General features: G+C 32.5%; 1 protein-coding gene across 1 annotated transcript in view; it reads left to right on the forward strand.

Annotated features, from left to right (window-relative positions):
• Positions 1–13,934, forward strand: part of LOC139513129 (macrophage mannose receptor 1-like) — a 64,977-nt gene extending 51,043 nt beyond the window's left edge. Inside the window, exons 32-42 of the mRNA XM_071301355.1 lie at positions 1,517–1,617; positions 2,100–2,237; positions 3,578–3,703; positions 4,060–4,238; positions 5,695–5,794; positions 7,740–7,981; positions 8,336–8,504; positions 9,299–9,571; positions 10,085–10,261; positions 11,894–12,109; positions 13,376–13,934. Of these exons, the coding sequence (XP_071157456.1) occupies positions 1,517–1,617; positions 2,100–2,237; positions 3,578–3,703; positions 4,060–4,238; positions 5,695–5,794; positions 7,740–7,981; positions 8,336–8,504; positions 9,299–9,571; positions 10,085–10,261; positions 11,894–12,109; positions 13,376–13,593 (1,939 nt within the window). The 3' untranslated portion in view covers positions 13,594–13,934. The remainder of the gene's footprint in view (positions 1–1,516; positions 1,618–2,099; positions 2,238–3,577; positions 3,704–4,059; positions 4,239–5,694; positions 5,795–7,739; positions 7,982–8,335; positions 8,505–9,298; positions 9,572–10,084; positions 10,262–11,893; positions 12,110–13,375) is intronic.
• Positions 13,935–21,321: the final 7,387 nt, after the last annotated feature.

A 21,321-nucleotide genomic window follows, 5' to 3' on the forward strand; every position in this document is an offset into this window, starting at 1 on the left:
TAAAATATGTACAAGAAATAAACAGTTAACAGAACGAACTGAAACATGTTCAAAAAAGTCATGTCATTTATCAAAGATTGTGTAATGAAGATTACAACGACAAAATCTGAACCAAGATAAAAAAAAAAGGTACAATGATGTTGATGAAGTCAGTTGAGATTGATACACTTATTAATCTTTGAGTTTAAAAGAATTTTTGTTATTTCTACAATCAAATCAGATAATTAACTAGTTTGAATTATAACAAAATTAAATCGTTTATATTTAAACGATTATCAACGGTATAGATGTTTACAACTGCATCAAAATGTAAAATAACAAAAATACCAACCTCTTAGGAAAATTCTATACGGAAGGTCCTAAAGCAAATGGCAAAATTAAAATCTCAAACAAATCAAACGAATGGATGACAACTGTCATATTCCTGGCTTGGTACAGGCATCAAATGGTTTCTAAACTATTCCCGTAATACATAAAAGACACACTTCGATTTACCAACTTCACCACTCACATAAAATCAAAACATCATAAAATAGTTATTTTACCCGTTAATTTCATTAGTGCATAAATTGATGATAACTCAATCTTCACCAGCCATATCAATAGGAAAATAAAATATAAACCACTGCTGGTGGACTGTTTATCCGCTGGGTATCATCAGCTCAGTAGTCACTGCATAAATACTGACAATCTTCATGAATTCATGTCTAAAATTCCAAGTTTGGGAATTCATAAACTATTTAGAAACTAACTACGTTGAGAAAATTTTATCTTTAATGGAAGCAGCTATTTTAAAGTTTCATTTAATCAATATAGCTCTTAATATTCAAAATATGGTTTTGATTATTATTTTTTTCAAAAGTGTTCATGACAAGGTCGATCAAGAAAAGTGCTGATGATGCACGAAATTGATAAGATATATTTGATTGGTTGATTAATTGATTGACTAGATAATCAATTATTTGAAAACTGACTATTAAAACTCTTTAACATTTCTTATTTTGAATACATAAACTATTTCAGAGCCAACTTATTTTCGTGCATTTATTGATTTATTTATCTACACTATAAATGCAGCAGACTCTTAAAATTGAGAAAGGAAATGGTGAATATGTCAAAGCGACAACCACCCGACCATAGAGCAAACAACAGCCGAAGGCAACCAATGGGTCTTAGCATCTTTAACCGCGTTAATAAATTAATTGGAACGATATAATTGTGTCATTTATACCATAAAACTCGGAATATTAATTTGAATATACGCAACTATGATAGAAATACCGAGGCAAAATTTTAAAATTATATTTTCGTATGTTTTACAAATGTTTTTTCAAGGTTAAAAGCAATTTAAATATAGATATAGGGCCGTTATGGGAACAAATATTGAACATAAAAAAAAAGAAAAAAAATCATATGAAAAACATATGTTGCAATGTATCATGTGTATGTTTGGAAATGATGTATTTGTATTATTATACTTGTCAATGATCGCATTATTTTGTTTACTCATTTTAAGATGGATAAACAATGATGCAGTAGATTTTATTAATTGGGATCAAAATGAACCAAATGATCAGTATGGGGCAGAAAGGTGTACTGCAATGAAAGCAATTAATGGTAAGAACTATTATACTGCCTCATTTGTTTTAAATAAATCGTACTTCAAACTGACTACGCTGCCATTGAAAATAACTATAATGACCGGAACAGAAGACAAACAACAGTAAACAAAACTCAAAATAGAAAAGTAAAGCCTGAGCAACACAAACCCGCCGAAAACATGGCAGAATAAACAGATAAATCACAGAAGCGCAAAGACGAATAACTTCATATTTCGTATTATATTTTCATTATCCATTTATGAAAGTTTTATTACATAAATAAGATTTCGGCAATTTGCATTGAGTTCAAGCTGATCGACAATAGGTTAAAAAAATATGTAATAACAGATTTTCACTAATAAATGGATAGTTATTTACACACATTTTAAACAGGTATGTATTATACCTTTATTATTTTAGTAACATTAAATTATTCAAAAGACCTTCATTAACATCATTATTGTAACTTTTAAACATAGTTTTATTATATTATTTAAGGCAACTGGATGGATGATAATTGCAATATGAAAATGGGATTCATTTGTAAGAAACGAGTCGGAGAAGGACCACCAACGACTACATCTCCACCTGCTCTCCCGGGAGGATGCCGTGATTCGTTTGTTCCCTCTCCATTTAGTACGTTCAAACATTATTAAAGTGCTGTACTTTTGTAACAGCTAAACTGTAAAGGAAATAGTAGGAGTCGACTTCATCAGAAAATAAAAACTACCCCTCACCTTATATGAAACAACGGTAAAAAACCAACCGCGACTATTCGGTTTGATACCACTAAAATATTTAATTATGCAGAGTTTTTCAAAAGGGATTTGAGTTTATGTCTAATTAGACAATTACATGGAAATATTAACATTCTTTCTAGGTCTACGTTAAATACCTTTTAACAATTTAACTATTCAAGAAAAAAATAATTACCTATAATACACACAGGTACACTATAAGTTTTTACAACGATGGTTGATATTAAATGAAAAACGGGAGAAATAGTGTTAAACTAATATTATAGGTCTCAATGAAACATGAGATGAAACTGTTGTGTAGTAGTTCTCCTCGTATATTTGATGCGTTTCCCTTAGTTTAAGTGTGTAACCTGGATTTGTTTTTTTCTCTATTGATTTATGAGTTTCGAACAGCGGTATACTACTGTTGACTTTATTGAGCAGAAGCGGTTTCTGCAAGAACAAAGATCATATAAACATATAGGTTAAGTATTCATTGAATCGTACAAATAAAATGAAGAAATGACATAGATAATCGTCATCTTATTATACTATTGGTTTAATGACTTATCTAATTGTACAATTTTTCAGTCCATTACACATTCACAACCGTGTTATGGTCTTTTCAATACCGATGCTATATTATTTTTCTTTTTTCGTCTAAAACTTCAATATATAAACTGTTTTAGAGAAAAAATAGTCTGTATAGAGGTTTTTTTTTTGTTTTTTTTATCGCAATTAGATTAATTATATAAACTCGTCACTTGGTTTGTGTTGTCTGTCGTTCGTCGTCCAATAAATTTTACCAAAATATTCTCCTCTGGAACTACTTGGCCAATTAAAAGAAAACTTGGATTCTACAAATATCATGGAGGTATTCAAGGTTACATATTGTGTAAGCCGACACCGCCTGCCAACGCTTTAAAGCATACTTTTTGAAAACACGAAATGATAAATAAACCAAAAGAGGTCCTGAATTACTAAAAATTGATAAAAAAGAAATACATGCAGTTGTTTTTTTTCTAGTCTGGGACGATAGTCAAGAAAAAGCTTCTCCCGAGATATTTTTTGTGATACCAAAATAAGGTTTTGTATTGTCAAAGAATATTCTCACATAACGTATTATAACAACTTATGGTTGTCCGAAAATCAAAAGACACCTACTAATAACCTATAACTGCGACATTCAGTATTTGGGATCTTTCAATATAATATAACTTCAATGTATATATGTTACAGGTAATAAATGCTTTTATCTCAGTAATTCGACAGCATTAATGACATGGAATCAATCATTAAAGTTCTGCCAGACACACTTCCAAAGGCCCTATGACATGGCATCAATAAGCGATGAGATGGAACAAGGTAAGATACATCAATTCCTTTATCATTAAAACTCTGTTGGTACTTTATAAATATTGCGAAATGTTTTTTTTTTTTTTTAACTATTATGCATATATAACTGAACTTTGGACAAAAATATGCGACTCGTTTTAAACCCTTCCTCAAACTTACGAAATATCTTGTCATTCTTTTAAAACCATGTTTCTATATCATTTCATACTGTTTGTCCTGGCATTTAAATAAATAATTTTCATTTCCTTATGTTATAACAAGAATTTTGTAAGGTCAGAATGACGAGAGATGCACGATAAAAATACTGTTTTTTTTTTATTTCATTTAGTATACATTTAAGATTTATTAAAGTTATTTTTTTCAAGCTTTTCTGACATCATTGGTACAAGGTCTGAAAAGTAATGTTTGGATTGGTCTCAATGACCTGCGATTCTCCAGACAGTTTGTTTGGCAAGATAACTCCCAGTTTAAGTATAACAATTGGGCTGAGAGAGAACCAAACGGACGAAATCGAATTGTGAAAGGAATTGGGTTCGTTAATCAGGTAAAAGATATGTTGTTTCTATATTTTGTTTTTTCGTGAACAATTAAATGTTCGAATTTTGCTTCAGATTATCTTTTCAAATAACTAACAAGTATTTGTTATAAATAATTTTTTACGGTGATCTATAACAATCACGTGCTGTTGTCTGTTGGATAAATATCATATTTGGCAATCATGCAATATCTCTGTTTATTCATATTTTTAGTATTAATGACTTGTCTATTAAACCGACGACATATTTGTAATTCTAAATTATTTATATTGAATGTCGCGTTTAATATAAAAGGCAACATTAATTTACCGCTTTTCAATAATCATTTATTAGAATATGTCGGTGTTCATCAGCATACGGTAAATATAGAGTTTGTATTACTATTCAATTTGATTTTTCTGTGTTTTGTGGTTTCAGAGTTGTTATGGTTTTTTTTCATCATAGGAACTTATCAAATTAACGTTTCCCTAAATCTACACTGAAAACGGATATGTTGAGAAAACACAGAAATGATTGTTCTTACATTGTGGGTTGTCACTCGGAAAAATGGTTCAACCAATCATTGTAGAATATTTCAAATAAGAATCTCACTTTGTCATAAACCTTCCATGTATAATTTCTTCCGTTTGATATTTTTAAACAGTTTGGTCTTGTTACTAGCGATAAAAATCTCAATTGGATAATACTTTAGAAATTTAGGCATAGTTATCGATACTTCTATTGAATTACCTCGACTTTTGAGTTCACGTGATCCCGACTACTCCAAAATAAGAAATGTTTGCATGCATTTACAAATGGAATTTCTGAAGAACGGAAAATGCTCTAGTAGTTGCATTGCAATTTCAAGTAAATGCTTCATACAAAGAATGTTATCTAAATTTAAAGTGTGAGTTTATTACAACAGTTAGTATTACAGTAATAAACACATCGCATAATTTCTGAACGTACAGTATTACCACTACCAAGTGTGTCTGTTTTTTATTGACTGGTGGTGTATACATATAAGTAGACGCGAATTCATTGGACGTTTTGTGGTTCATATTTTCTTTTAATTCGATGTTCTTAAATGATTTTTTAGATTTTAAAATCGATAAACTACTGTAATCTTTAATTATTTGGAGTGAGACTTATAATTGGATATTTCATCGACACCTGAAGTCACGACAATTTCTCTGTTAAATGGAAGCATGCCTCGCTATGCTGTCATCACCTATCCTTTAACCCTGAGTTTCAAGTCGGTAGTTGAAATAAGTATTATAAAATTTTGGAGAGTGTATCAGAAATAAGTTTTATAACAGATTTTCTGGTAATTTATAAACCATAACAGATAAGATAATTTAGTAAATTATTCCTACCACTTGATCTTTGGTCCTTACGCATGCATATCTATCATTAATAACATAAAAAAACAAGTCGTTCTGACACAAGTTACTGTAGATTAACCTACATTGAAATTAATTGTAGGAAAAATGTGTAGAAATGTACACACAAGGTTATCTAGCAGGATCCTGGAATGATCAAAATTGTGATTTACAACGGTACACTATATGTGAAGGGAAGAAAGGTAAGAGCCTTAAGATAAACAGCATGTCATGACATCAACATTATAAGAATTACAATTATTAATAGCAAACAGGAACAACAGAGGAAAATAAAACGTATTTCATGATTATGACTAATAACATACTAGTATCAGTTGCAGCCATGTTATCCACTCTAAATATTATTCAAACAGTTCTAATATTGGGTACTCTAGAAAGTTATTGGTTTTTTTCATATCTATTTGCCTGCTGTTAGGCTATTGGAGCATGTGGTGTATGTTCCAAATTCGACTAAGCCTCATGAAAGTTATTAAACATCAAACATTTTTATGAAACGTTGGACACAAACCCAGTTGTAACATCACAACATTGAAAGACACACTATGAAATATCAATTGAAATGACGTCACTCAATCAAAAGACGTATCAACACAAATGTGTTTGTATTCATGAGAAATTCTTATAATAGCCAATGAAATTTTCAATGTTGCTCGGAGTATTTAACACAGAAGCAGTCTTAATTTGACATTTTTTACCGTTTTTGTCGGTCAGGTTTTATGATCTTTCTGGTAGCAGTAAATAATTTTCAAAGGTACCAGGATAATAATTTAGTACGCCAGACGCGCGTTTCGTCTGCATAAGACTCATCAGTGACGCTCAAATCAAAATATTTATAAAGCCAAACAAGTACAAAGTTGAAGAACATTGAGGATCCAAAATTCCAAAAAGTTGTGCCAAATACGGCTACGATAATCTATGCCTGGGATAAGAAAATCCTAAGTTTTTCGAAAAATTCAAAGTTTTGTTAACAGGAAATTTTTAGAAATGACCACATTATTGATATTTATGGCAACATTGAAGTGTTGACTACTGGGCTGGTGATACCCTCGGGGACGAAACGTCCACCAGCAGTGGCATCGACCAAGTGGTGTAAATAATTATCAAAGGTACCAGGATTATAATTTAGCACGCCAGACGCGCGTTTCGTCTACATAAGACTCATCAGTGACGCTCAAATCAAAATATTTATAGAGCCAAACAAGTACAAAATTGAAGAGCATTGAGGATCCAAAATTCCAAACAGTGTGCCAAATACGGCTACGATAATCTATGCCTGGGATAAGAAAATCCTAAGTTTTTCGAAAAATTCAAAGTTTTGTTAACAGGAAATTTAAATGTTTTCCTTTTTATGTTATATAATTCTAACCTGAGTAAACTCTATTAATGTAAATTACGACTTATTGTATCAGACCACTGAACACATATAAAGAAAGAATTATTTCATCAAATTAGATTTGTGTTCCATTTTTTAGGAAAAAAACTATTATTTTCTTTGTTCTTTTATGTTGTTTGAGAAGCACGGACCAATAATCTCTGCATTTAGGAATGTGCTACAGATATATTTTTCTAATTTGGCTTTTTGTTCTTGTGAGATATCCCTAGATAATGTCAAAATATTAACTCGTTGTTTCTATAAATCAGAGATTGAGAAATCAGTAACGAACGAAAATTAACAGAATTATAGATTTTTTTGCAAAAACAGACTACTCTTGTAGCATGATGGACATAATCGCCTCCACGAAACAAAGACATATTTTGTTAATGAACAATTCCGGAGCGTTCCATCAAGGGCATTAACGTTTGAAAAAACTGAGGAAACTGCTGAAATTTACTTTGTTTAGAGACCATGTGTGTGCTTGGGGTATCTGAGCGTGCTAATAAAGATATATATATATATAGATATATTTTCTGTAGGCTGTTAGATTGATCAAAATGGGAAATGAAATCAGTTAAATATGGACTGCAAGTTAAAAAAAAGCTTTTGTACTTTGACTTTATATATAATACTGGTGCTAGAATGATATTAACCTGACTGAATCTATTACAAATAACATGAAAATCCTCTTTTATGATTAGCTTCCTCTAAGAGTTAAACAAAAAAACTAGTAATTCAATTTTTTATCTTAGTACCTGGATTACCTGACACTGGTACACCAAAAGGAAGCTGTAGTAAACCAGAGTACACTTTTCGTGGAACTAGTTGTTACAAATTCATTGGATCGCCAGCAGCTAATTGGAAAGATGCAGAAACAAAATGTCAAGCTGATGGTGCTGTTTTAGTTACAATAAATGATTTATATGAAAATGCCTTTGTAGAAGCCAATATGGGACCTAATGTAGACTACTGGATTGGTTTTAAATATAACAGGGTAATTGAATTCAAATATGAATAAAGCTAGAGATAACATTAAGCATACACATACAACAAAACCTTAATGAATATTATGGATGGAAATAAATGTAGCATTATACGCTCGTTATGAACAAAGAAGATTTTTTTAAAACGGGTCAAATATTTAAACAGTTAATAGAAAAGAAATACGTATACTATCAATTTCCTTTTAGCTACATATCTGATGATCACATTCCAATGTATGTGTAGTTGTTGACGAAAAATGTTATAAACAGACCGAATTGCAAAATACAAGTAATACATCAAAAATAATGTTTCTAAGTGATGTCTAGTATGTATAATTGATATATTAAAATTACATCATTTCTAGGATACAACAAGTTTTGCTTGGCAGCGTAATTGGCCAGTAAAATTTACAAATTGGGCTTTTGGGGAACCAAGTAATGGACCATATGATTTGTGTGTCAAATCCAGGAATGGACAATGGGATAGTACTGGTTGCACTCGTTCAATGGGATATGTTTGTGAAATAAATTCAGGTTTGTGAGAGTCATAGGAATAATTGAAAAAAAATATAAATGTATAAATGTTCTACTTCATAAAATCCCTGTACCAAGTCAGGAAAATGACAGATAATTTTGCATTGTATGTATCTTTTGTTTAACTTCGAGGACCACATTGGAATGCATGATTTACCTAAAACATGACATTCCAATTTCTATTAAAATCACCACCTCGAGTATTATCGTGGTTGCGTTATCATCTAAAGTGCGGAAAGTCGTTTGTTCTACTAATGGAAGGACCCATCCAAATATCTGAAAATTTGTGTATGCCGCTATGTGCTTAGTAAACGAAACATTATAATAAGAGCAAATACTTCGGCTTGGATAACGTCTCCAGATAAAAATTGCATTTCTGTCTTTGGACTGCTACCTTAATAACTAGCATGGTATTAACAAACCGATTCAGCATGTCAGTTAAGTAAAAAGCAGCGGTCATATGAAAAAGAAGATGCAGTATGATTGCCAATGAGACAACTCTCCCCAAGAGACCAAAATGAAACAGAAATTAACAACTATAGGTCACCGTACGGCCTTCAACAATGAACAAAGCCCATACCGCATAGTCAGCTATAAAATATATAAATCATTATTTAAAATTTATTCGTCATACTATAGTTAATCCGTCCATAATTCTGTACTTAATAAGAACTAACCAAAATATCCTTTTTCGGTAAAATGCACAAGATAGCAAGACCAATTTGATAATGCTCTGTAAGGCTTAGTTTCTCTTGACAGACAGTTAAATGAAATTATATCATTTATTTTATCAGCTCCTCTTCCACCTGTTACAAGTGCACCGATTGGACATTGTAAAAACCCAGACGAAACTATTTACAATAACTTCTGTTATTACTTCAGTCCACTTACATACATGGATTGGCCGTCTGCCGGTTATACTTGTACAAAGCGTGGGATGGATCTTGTTAGTATAACAAGTGCTATTGAATTGGATTATGTATTTACTACTTCGCTTAACGCAAGGAGTAGAAACGGAAAACACATAGCTCAAAATATATGGATTGGACTGAATAAAGGATTGCAAAGTAAGAATTAATTAAGTCATATTGAAACAACAATAATTTAGACATTAAATACAAGGTTAACATTTTGTTGATAATTTGGGTTTCCGATACTTTATCTCTAGTCCCACTGACTAGAAATCAATTATGAAAATAATAAATAATCATACGCGAACAGTTATATAATAACATAATAACTCAATATAACGGAATTTGATGAGGCTGTCATCAAAGTGAGAGGTTTAACGCTATAAAACCAGGTTTAATCCACCATTTTCTACATTTGAAAATTTCTGCACCAAGTCAGAAATATGACAGTTCTTGTCCATTCGTTTTTGATGCGTTTTGTTATTTGATTTTCCAATGTGATTATAGACTTTCCGAATTGATTTTCCTTTAAGTTCAGTATTTTTGTGATTTTACTTTTTACTCAATATGACAGTCAACATGACAGTATGAAGGTACACTATTTTCTTAATACTGTATTAACTTAATAAATTTGTCGTTTTGATGGAAGTAGCCTTATTTTATTAACAGGTAGTTTCCAATGGACCGACAACACCCCCTACAGTTACAATAACTGGAATGTCGGAGAACCATCAGATCCTATCAATTCAACAACTGAGGAATGTGTAGAAATGTACAGAGATAGCGCAAAGTGGAACGACGTTAATTGTAACAAGAAGAATGCTTTTGTATGCAAAGGCAGAGCTGGTAAAATATAAAAATCCATCAGTATATATGTCAATTCTTTGAAATATCACAATTACTTTATTCTAAAAAAATCTAATTAAGAAAATTAAGATTTTTTAATCCATCGACATATTGAATTGGTATTTTTTTGTGATCAAAACAGCAACTAAACAACACCTAGATCGCAAAATATTACAAGTGTTGTATTTATACTAAATTGCAATTCAAAAGTTCTGATAAAATATTAGCATGCTATTGAAAATAAACTCATCATAGATACCAGGTCAAAATTTAGTATATACGCCAGACGCGCGTTTCGTCTACAAAAGACTCATCAGTGACGCTCGAATTCAAAAAAAAAAAAAAAAAAAAAAAAACCAAATAAAGTACGAAGTTGAAGAGCATTGAGGACCAAAAAGTTTTTCCAAATACAGCTAAGGTAATCTATAGCATCAACGTTAAAAATTGCCGATGACACTGGTCCACGAATTAAAAACTTTGCCTATCACAGATAGAAGATATCATGCATATCACTCCAAGATTATTAATCTTCGACACAAGAAAATAAAAGCAACTGCGAACAAGACGATGAATCGAAATGAGAATTTGTTTTATTAACAACAAATTTCACATAAAAGTGTTAAAAACTTGATTCTTTTATATCCTTACACAATCACACACATACCTTGGGGTAAACGTCACAACGGATTGAATACTTGTATGAAATTACCTAATATCTTGTGTTGATGGAAGATTTTTTTCAAGACAACACAAACAATTCGAGAAACAATCGATATTGAATCACATTTCCTAGTGGTACACGTACATGGGATGGTACTTATCTGTTCATATCTAAGATATATGAGGCCAATGCAAGGCAAAACAAATAATCAAATAAAATTCCCTACAAGTATGAGTAAATGTATTTTGGTATAGGTCAATGATACAGCTATATTCGACATTAACACCATGTTTGATATTTAATTATTGTTTTATTCAACCATACTGGTTTCATGCGACTCTTTGCATACCGCCGTTATAAAAGTTGATAGCCAAATTGTTGCATGGTGAACTTTATGAATGAAATCTATTGTAATAAAGATTTAGTATGTCATTTGTTTGTCTCTTATAATGGTTCTTCTGTGGGGAAAAAAACATTGATATTGACCTTATTTGAATTATGTAAATGTTCATACTTCATAGCTGCATATGGTTCAATTTAAAACATTGTACAAATTTGAAAAAAAATAGAAAACAACAAAAGATTAAATACTAACTTATTGTTATGCGTTTACTTTACTACATTAGTTAGAAGTATAGGGGGAGGGTTGAGATCTCACAAACATGTTTAACCCCGCCGCATTTTTGCGCCTGTCCCAAGTCAGGAGCCTCTGGCCTTTGTTAGTCTTGTATTATTTTAATTTTAGTTTCTTGTGTACAATCTGGAAATTAGTATGGCGTTCATTATCACTGGACTAGTATATATTTGTTTAGGGGCCAGCTGAAGGACGCCTCCGGATGCGGGAATTTCTCGCTACATTGAAGACCTGTTGGTGACCCTCTGCTGTCGTTTTTTATTTGGGCGGGTTGTTGTCTCTTTGACACATTCCCCATTTCCATTCTCAATTTTAACTTCTTTACTTTTATTTTCAGTACTTCCTTCAAAATTAAACCCGCCATCGACTATAACACCTGGTGTGACATTCCCAACCTTTCCAAATATATTCCCAGTAACCACTTTTGGACCAAATGGCCAACCCGTTGGAACAACAAAACGACAAACACCAAAACCATTATCAGGGATTACATTTGCTCAACCAACGGGTCATATGACTGGTCCAAATGGATATTTACAAGACAGATTTGTCAGTAAGTAAATGTTCAATGCTCAAACGAAAGCATAATTAAACAAATTATCCAATTTAAAATTCTGTTCTAGAGTAGTATTGCATGTTTTGTTCATTACATCTATGCACAGTAATACTAAGCGAATCATTCAATACGTGGATGACTCGTATATCTCAAAACGGTTTGGTGCATCTTTACAAAAACAAGGTTGCCAGATTATTTTTTTCTACGTGGTATCCTGCAACTTTCATGGCATCTGAGACAAACTGTATAAAGATACAGCAAACATGGTTATTGTAAAACTGATTCAATACCGATTTTGTGCATACTATACGCTTTTCTAGTATAATCTTTCATAATATTCACTCTAGACTGAAAATTCGGAAAGCGAAACCACAAAAATTAAAAGCATCAAACAAAACCACACAAAGTCTTTTTTTGATTGTGGGTTTCGAATCATATAAACCTTTAACGAGTTCAATAATTAATCTGAAATGAGACCATTACTTTGGAATGGAAACTATGTAAAAATATGTACATAGTTTGGTACATTTTCTATAGATTGGGGAGCTTGTAAATATACAGGATTTTTTCCCCTAAAGATGACGAACTTTGATGATTAAAGTGTTGTTGTCTGTTATATTAAAATCAATAACAGCAGTATAGAACAGCAGAAAGTAAAAATAATCAGCAATAGAAGATTTTAAAAACTACGATTAAAATTGCCAACTGAACTTCGTATAAGAGTTAATGTCTTTAAAAATAAATGTTAAAGGAAATAACTTATCCATTTGCTTTTTTTAAAACTGAATGCAATCAATGAAGACAGCGAAAATGATGTCAAGAAAGATTACTTATTGAAGTCGTAGCCCTTGTATGCTGATTTTTAAGATTTTTTTCTTTCTTTTTCGATACCAACAAACATGGACAGAGAAAACTACAAACACACAACTTGAAAAACTAATTCGATTGGTCATATATTGTTTTGACTATTTGGAGGGGATGGTTTGATTGAATGTAGATAAATAAAGGCATCTCAAAGTACCGCTTTTTTACGGTTCGATCAAGACATTTGCATACGTTTTAGTAGGATGCCTTTTTCATTTCATGTCAATGATCCATAGTAATCAACTTTGATTTCATCCTGAAGGTTAAATTGTTATGTAGCGATACATATCTTTACTTTATATTCTTGTTTCGTTGAAACAACCCACGAGTAAACTGATATACTTATATCATCGCTTAGTTTTCTATTACTGAGTAATTTGAAAATGTTTTAATTTTCAGATAAAAAGCATGGATTGACAGGCGGTCGTTTAGCTGCAGTCATCATTGTTATTGTTCTTGTCTTAGGAATAGGAGCCCTTTTCGGATTTTTATACTGGCGAAAGAGAAATCCAACTGCAAGTACAAGTGGAAAAGATGGATCAGGCGGGGGATCGGGATTTGATAACGCACTTTTTAATAAGGAAAACGAGGAGGTCAACATTGACAGTAATGCATAGTGATGTTAGACTAATCGAAATAAAAATGCATATGCAATGTATGAAAAATATAGCAGTTTATACAAACGTTAGAAAGTAAATGCGATTAGTTTCATTTTTATGTTTAACAAGCTATAAATGAATGCAAGCATAATTGGATTTGAATCAAAGATTTCACCTTTATTTTTCCCCAAAAAGTTATTGTCTTATATGTTCCAATAATACTCAAAATACATGTTTTTATAAACATTAAATGTTACTAATAAAAACATAGCATTATGAAGACAAAATAGAAGCTCATTTCATAAGAATGTGATTATAAATTAGTATTTTGACAAAATAAAAATTGTTATTTAGAGGTTCATATATATCTTCTTTTTTAATTCTCAAACTTTGTTGTTAATACATTAAGATTAATAAACGGCCTTGGTCAACTGGACATGTAACCTACGTTGGTTACTAGGTAAAATGAATTTGTCTTCATTGGATATTAATATAAATTCGCAGCAATTTCCGTTAAATGAAATATCTCGTGTCGAGCGTCCCACATTTCTTCAGAAATAAAAGAAAATCCTATGACAAAAGATTTGGATGACCAGTCTGTTAAATGTACCACGTCAGGAATATGCCAGTTGTTGTCATCAGTTGATAAAGGACTTTCATATTTGAATTTTACTTGGAGTTTGATGTTTGTTTGTTTGTTTTTTAACCATTTACCTTCAACTATCGAACGAATTCTAATTTCCAAATATTTGTCTAACTACTCATTCTCCATCTTTTTAAGTCAACCATCTTCTATACTATTAAACGAGAATACCTCATTTTGTGTGTCGCTTCTCTTCCTTCCACAATAAACCAATCATCATGCCTCTGTGTCCTATAAGTAACATGCATAGTCGCATTTGTCATCTATTCTTATAATTATTCAGATTGCGTTATTTTGGGAGAAAAACGACAAAAAAGGTGTCAGACCACCAATTACTTCCTCCAATTTAGAACGTATGTAAAAGTAGTCCTACTTTGACACAAAATAGTGCTTTTGATGTCATTGTTTACTTAAACTAACCAACAAATTTGCAGAAATGAAACTTTTGGTGAAAGGGAAATATATTTAGACCATTTTGAGCCAAAATTCACTTGTCTATGAGTTTGCATTAAAATTTCAAGATTAATGCGCTACATAGTACACTAATTTAAGATTTCCAGAAAACCGGGAGTTATTTTGGTAGTACCTGTCTTTTCAAAATCAGAAATTTGTTACATGTACAAGACTTTAAACATTGGTTGAAAATTGGCATGTAGGAAGGTGATACATGTACAATTCAGGATATACCTGGTTTCCTTGAAGTTAAACTTAAGGTAAAATATTTAGAAAGCTGTGAAAATTGCAAAATTTGGTTGAACAGATAGGGATTTTTAATTGGTGGTCTGACACCAAAAGGAGTCCGGATATGATTCCGTCATCAGACTGATTTTAGTCATAGATGTAATTTCCGGTTTGAAACATGCATAAATACAACCAATCGTATGATAGATAACAAAAATGAAAAATAAATAAGCCAATCAGAGCGTTCTCAATATAATGGTGTTTAGATCGCAAGAACCACAACTATTATACCTCCTTATAGAGGACAATTATTTTTCGCTTTTATCTACATGTAAACCACGATTATACTACTTTTAATATATAGATACTCTCTGTATTCTGTCTACTGTTTTCTTTGAAATGTTTACTATTTAAGGGGTCATACCAGTTGCATATATTAAAATAAGTAAAACATGTGACACAAGTACAACCAATCGTATGATAGATAACAAAAATGAAAAATGAGCGTTTTCCATATCGTGGTGTTTAGATCGCAAGAATCGCAACTATTCTACCTCCTTAGAGAGGACAATTATTTTTCGCGTTTCATATATACTATGGTGTTTGAATCGCAAGAACCACAACTATTATACCTCATTAGAGATGATACTAATTTTTCGCGTTTATCTACATGTAAACTACGATTATACCACTTTAATATATAGAGACTCTCTGTATTCTGTCAGGGACTTTCTATGTTAGTATAGAAAGTCCCTGATTCTGTCTACTGTTTCTTTGAAATGTTTACTATTTAAGGGGTCATACCACTTGCATATATATATATATTAAAATAAGTAAAACATGCTCAACTTCATTTAAAACTACCTCGACCAAAAACTTTAACCCGAAGCGGGACAGACGGACGGACGGACGATCGAACGCATGGATGCACAGACTAGAAAACATAATGCCCATAAATGGGGCAAACAAAATATTGTTGAAAGGGAAAACAGTGATTTGGCAAAAATGAAAGTAAGGTAGAGATAAGAGGGAGGCAGGACCTTTTTCGGGGCATCGGGATCGGGTGTTTTTAAGCTCGGGATTTGGGGATTGATCCTTACGGGATCAGGGAATATATTTTTCGATTTCGGGATATGAATTTCTTTAAATTCTGCATCATGGGCTCGGGATTTCATGGTTATAAGCCCGGGATTTTAGGATCAGGACCGATTCGAACACCCCTCAAATTAGCCTTAGTCGGTCTTAGTCATTTATACCTGATTCATATCCTACCAATGGCATGTTAATAAGGCTCTTAAAAGAAAAAGCACTGATGGGTTGTCCTAGACGCATATTTTGTTAGACTCATAATGGTCTATATACAAGCAGTTACATTTATTACATGTTTGAAACGGTGCAAATTTTTAATTTGATTTAACAATCATTGTAGCAAAGGAGAAGAATAATTGTGGTCTGAGGCCAGAAACACGAAAATGAATTGAATTTAACAGAAAGGAAACAAATATCGAACTTTGGAAAAAGGGAGAGGGCTTTTGGTACCTTTTATGAATTTCTTCATACATAATATCTTTTACAAAAAAATCATCCTACAACAGTTCACAAGCTGTATACCCGCGATTTCGCGGGTGTGTTCTAGTATTCATAAATTGTTAAGTTGTCCACATATTGAACATCTACCAGTATTTCATAATGTGCATGAAATACTTGTAAGTGGAGGGTAAGCAAACAACAATAAATTTAACGATCTTTAAACGGTTCTGACTACATTTTTCAGAAATACTTTTGCTACAGAACTACACCAAAGAAAATAAATTATTTATAGAAATTGTAATCCATTAAGTATGAATTCTAAGACTAATCGAACATATTGAGTAAAATTAATATACATGCATTGTGTGTCTAGCAACTGTAATTGTACGAGGCTAAAAAACCGGAGAAATAAGAGCTTAACTGGGTATTTTCATGTTTCAAGCGAAGTTCAAATATATATGATATTAAACGAAATCAACACATATTGTCTTCATTCTGCAAAGTTTGGTACTATTGTTGCCTTATCATATTGGTAAATTCATTTTTATTGCAATCCATTTATCTATAAAACATTAAGTTCTAGCAAGAGACAACGCTTATACAGTAAAATCGTTCCCATAACTTGAAAGGAAATTTATGCAGGAAAGAATTTCACATCATAACATAAGTATTTACTGTAGCGTAACAATATTTATATAGTTTCTCGCATAGTTTAAAATATCCTTTTTTCAGGCGCTTCAGATCTGTCGGCATCGAACTTCAAGAAGGATTTGGTTGTAAATCTATAATTATAAATCCAATTGCAGGATAAAAAGCTAGCCATTATTTTGAATTTAAAAGCATATCTTTGGCTTATCGTCAGTCTTATGTAGACGAAATGCGCGTCTGGCGTATACAATTATAATCCTGTTACTTTTGATAACTATGTACGCCACTAGGTTGATGCCACTGCTGGTGGACGTTTCGTCCCCGAGGGTTTCACCAGCCCAGTAGTCAGCACTTCGGTGTTTACATGAATATCAATTATATGGTCATTTTTATAAATTTTCTGTTTACAAAACTTTGAATTTTTCGAAAAACTGTGGATTTTCTTACCCCACGAGTAGATTACCTGAGCCGTATTTGGCACAACGTTTTGGAATTTTGGGTCCTCAATGCTCTTCAACTTTGTATTTGTTTGGCTTTTTAACTATTTTGATCTGAGCGTCACTGATGAGTCTTATGTAGACGAAACGCGCGTCTGGTGTATTAAATTATAATCCTGGTACTTTTGATAACTATAATCAGACTTACTTCTCATATATTTCATGATGGTATAATACTAAATTCCTAACAGGAGGGGTTGTCCCTGATATTCATATGATGAAGGCATAATCTTTCAATTAGTTTAATTGAGGTCTGGAGCTGGCATGTCAGTAACTGTTAGCTATTTGTTGTTATTTATGTATTATTGTCATTTTGTTTAGTTTCATAATCTAACATTGGACCCAGACTTCTCTTAAACTGAGTTTTACTGTGTGTATTGTTGTGCGTTTGTTTTTCTACATTAGCCAGAGGTAAAGGGGAGGGTTGAGATCCCAGAGAACATGTTTAACCTCACCGCAATTTTGCACCTGTCCCAAATCAGGAGCCTCTGGCCTTTGTTAGTCTTGTATGATTTTTAATTTTAGTTTCTTGTGTATAATTCGGAGTTAAGTAAGACGAATATTATCACTGAAGAAGTATGCATATTTGATTAGGGGCCAGCTGAAGGACGCCGCAGGATGCGGGAGTTTCTCGTTACATTGATGACCAATTGGTGGATTTCGGCTGTTGTCTGCTCTATGGTTGCGTTGTTGTCTCTTTGACACATTCCCCATTTCCATTCTCAATTTTACATAACGGATAATATCAATATCATATAAATTATCTACAAAATCCTTATCAGAGTCGATTGGTTCCTTTTTAATTGTATGAATGGATTTTATGGTATAATAAACTAAGATATATACTAGTAAATAAAAAAATAGCATATCTGTGATCCTCAGAAAACTTACATGCCAAAGAAAGAAACTAGAGGCTCTAAAGAGCCTGTGTCGCTCACCTTGGTCTATGTGCATATTAAACAAAGGACACAAATGGATTCATGACAAAATTGTATTTTGGTGATGGTGATGTGTTTGAAGTTCTTACTTTACTGAACGATTTTGCTTCTTACAATTATATCTATAATGAACTTTGCCCATTAGTAACAGAGAACTATATTTAGTAAAAATTTACATATATTTACCAAATTAATGAAAATTGTTAAAAATTGACTATAAAGGGCAATAACTCCTTAAGGGGTCAATTGACCATTTAGGTCATGTTGACTTATTTGTAGATCTTACTTTGCTGAACATTATTGCTGTTTACAGTTTATCGCTATCTATAATAGTATTCAAGATAACCAAAAACGGCAAAATTTCTTCAAAATTACCAATTGGAGGGCAGCAACCCAACAACCAGTTGTCCAATTCATCTGAAAAATTCAGGGCAGATAGAAATTGACTTGATTAACAATTTAACTTCTGTCAGATTTGCTCTAGATGCTTTGAATTCATAGTTATAAGCCAAAAACTGCATTTTACCCCTATGTTCTATTTTTAGCCGTGGCGGCCATCTTGGTTGAATGGCCAGGTCATCGGACACATTTTTCAAACTAGATACCCCAAAGATGATTGTGGCCTAGTAGTTTCAGTGGAGATTTTGTAAAAGATTACTTAGATTTATGAAAAATGGTTAAAGATTGACTATAAAGGGCAATAACTCCTAAAGGGGTCAACTGACCATTTTGATCATGTTGACTTATTTGTAGATCTTACTTTGCTGAACATTATTGCTGTTTACAATTTATCTCTATCTATAATAATATTCAAGATAATAACCAAAAACAGCAAAATTTCCTCAAAATTACCAATTCAGGGGCAGCAACCCAACAACCGATTGACCGATTCATCTGAAAATTTCAGGGCAGATAGATCTTGACCTGATAAACATTTTTATCCCGTCAGATTTCCTCAAAATGCTTTGGTTTTTGAGTTATAAGCCAAAAACTGCATTTTACCCCTATGTTCTATTTTTAGCGGTGGCGGCCATCTTGGTTAGTTGACCAGGTCACGCCACACATTTTTTAAACTAGATACCCCAAAGATAATTGTGGCCAAGTTTGGATTAATTTGGCCCAGTAGATTCAGAGGAGAAGATTTTTGTAAAAGATTAATTTAATTTATGAAAAATGGTTAAAATTGACTATAAAGGGCAATAACTCCTAAACGGGTCAACTGACCATTTTGGTCATGTTGACTTATTTGTAGATCTTACTTTGCTGAACATTATTGCTGTTTACAGTTTATCTCTATCTATAATAATATTCAAGATAATAACCAAAAACAGCAAAATTTCCTCAAAATTACCAATTCAGGGGCAGCAACCCAACAACCGATTGACTGATTCATCTGAAAATTTCAGGGCAGATAGATCTTGACCTGATAAACATTTATCCCGTCAGATTTCCTCAAAATGCTTTGGTTTTTGAGTTATAAGCCAAAAACTGCATTTTACCCCTTTGTTCTATTTTTAGCCGTGGCGGCCATCTTGGTTGGTTGACCAGGTCACGCCACACATTTTTTAAACTAGATACCCCAAAGATGATTGTGGCCAAGTTTGGATTAATTTGGTCCAGTAGTTTCAGAGGAGAAGATTTTTGTAAAAGATTACTTTAATTAACGAAAAATGGTTAAAAATTGACTATAAAGGGCAATAACTCCTAAACGGGTCAACTGACCACTTTGGTCATGTTGACTTATTTGTAGATCTTACTTTGCTGAACATTATTGCTGTTTACAGTTTATCTCTATCTATAATAATATTCAAGATACTAACCAAAAACAGCAAAATTTCCTCAAAATTACCAATTCAGGGGCAGCAACCCAACAACCGATTGACCGATTCATCTGAAAATTTCAGGGCAGATAGATCTTGACCTGATAAACATTTTTACCCCATGTCAGATTTGCTCTAAATGCTTTGGTTTTTGAGTTATAAGCCAAAAACTGCATTTTACCCCTATGTTCTATTTTTAGCCGTGGCGGCCATCTTGGTTGGTTGACCGGGTCACGCCACACATTTTTTAAACTAAATACCCCAATGATGATTGTGGCCAAGTTTGGTTTGATTTGGCCCAGTAGTTTCAGAGGAGAAGATTTTTGTAAAAGTTAACGACGACGGACGACGACGACGACGGACGACGGACGACGGACGACGACGGACGACGGACGACGACGGACGACGGACGACGACGGACGACGGACGACGACGGACGACGGACGGCAAGTGATGAGAAAAGCTCACTTGGCCCTTCGGGCCAGGTGAGCTAAAAAAACTAAATAAAGTCAAAGCGTACATTCATTCGTGATACAAATTAATTAATACTGTTTCATAAAAGCGGTATATCTCTTTGAATTGTTTTGGAAATTTTGCCATACTAGTAGAATCATTATTTCAAACTGGATATCACATCTTAACTTTTACTGTGATGTCGTTTATAGAGTTCTTAATCATTGATCTTTTGAAAAACTTGTTCTAAATGGTTATCAAAAAGTTAAATAAAAATGCCAAAACTTAAAGGTAAATTTAAAAAGTCTCTGTCTTTAATAACTGACGAAATCAAACGATATCACAAACAGAAGAGTGAATAACAGCTATTATATGTCTGACCTGGTACAGAGTAATATCAACAAACCTGTTGATATAGCTAGCCAAACCTCTCTTATCAATGGCAAATGTGTATAATTTCGTTAAAATTAACAGAATTGGGAAAGCAACTCAATCAGACATTTTATGGTGATTTAACAATAATTGGTTTCAAGCAG

This window comes from Mytilus edulis, chromosome 2, assembly GCF_963676685.1.
Source record: "Mytilus edulis chromosome 2, xbMytEdul2.2, whole genome shotgun sequence".
Classification (NCBI taxonomy): domain Eukaryota; kingdom Metazoa; phylum Mollusca; class Bivalvia; order Mytilida; family Mytilidae; genus Mytilus; species Mytilus edulis.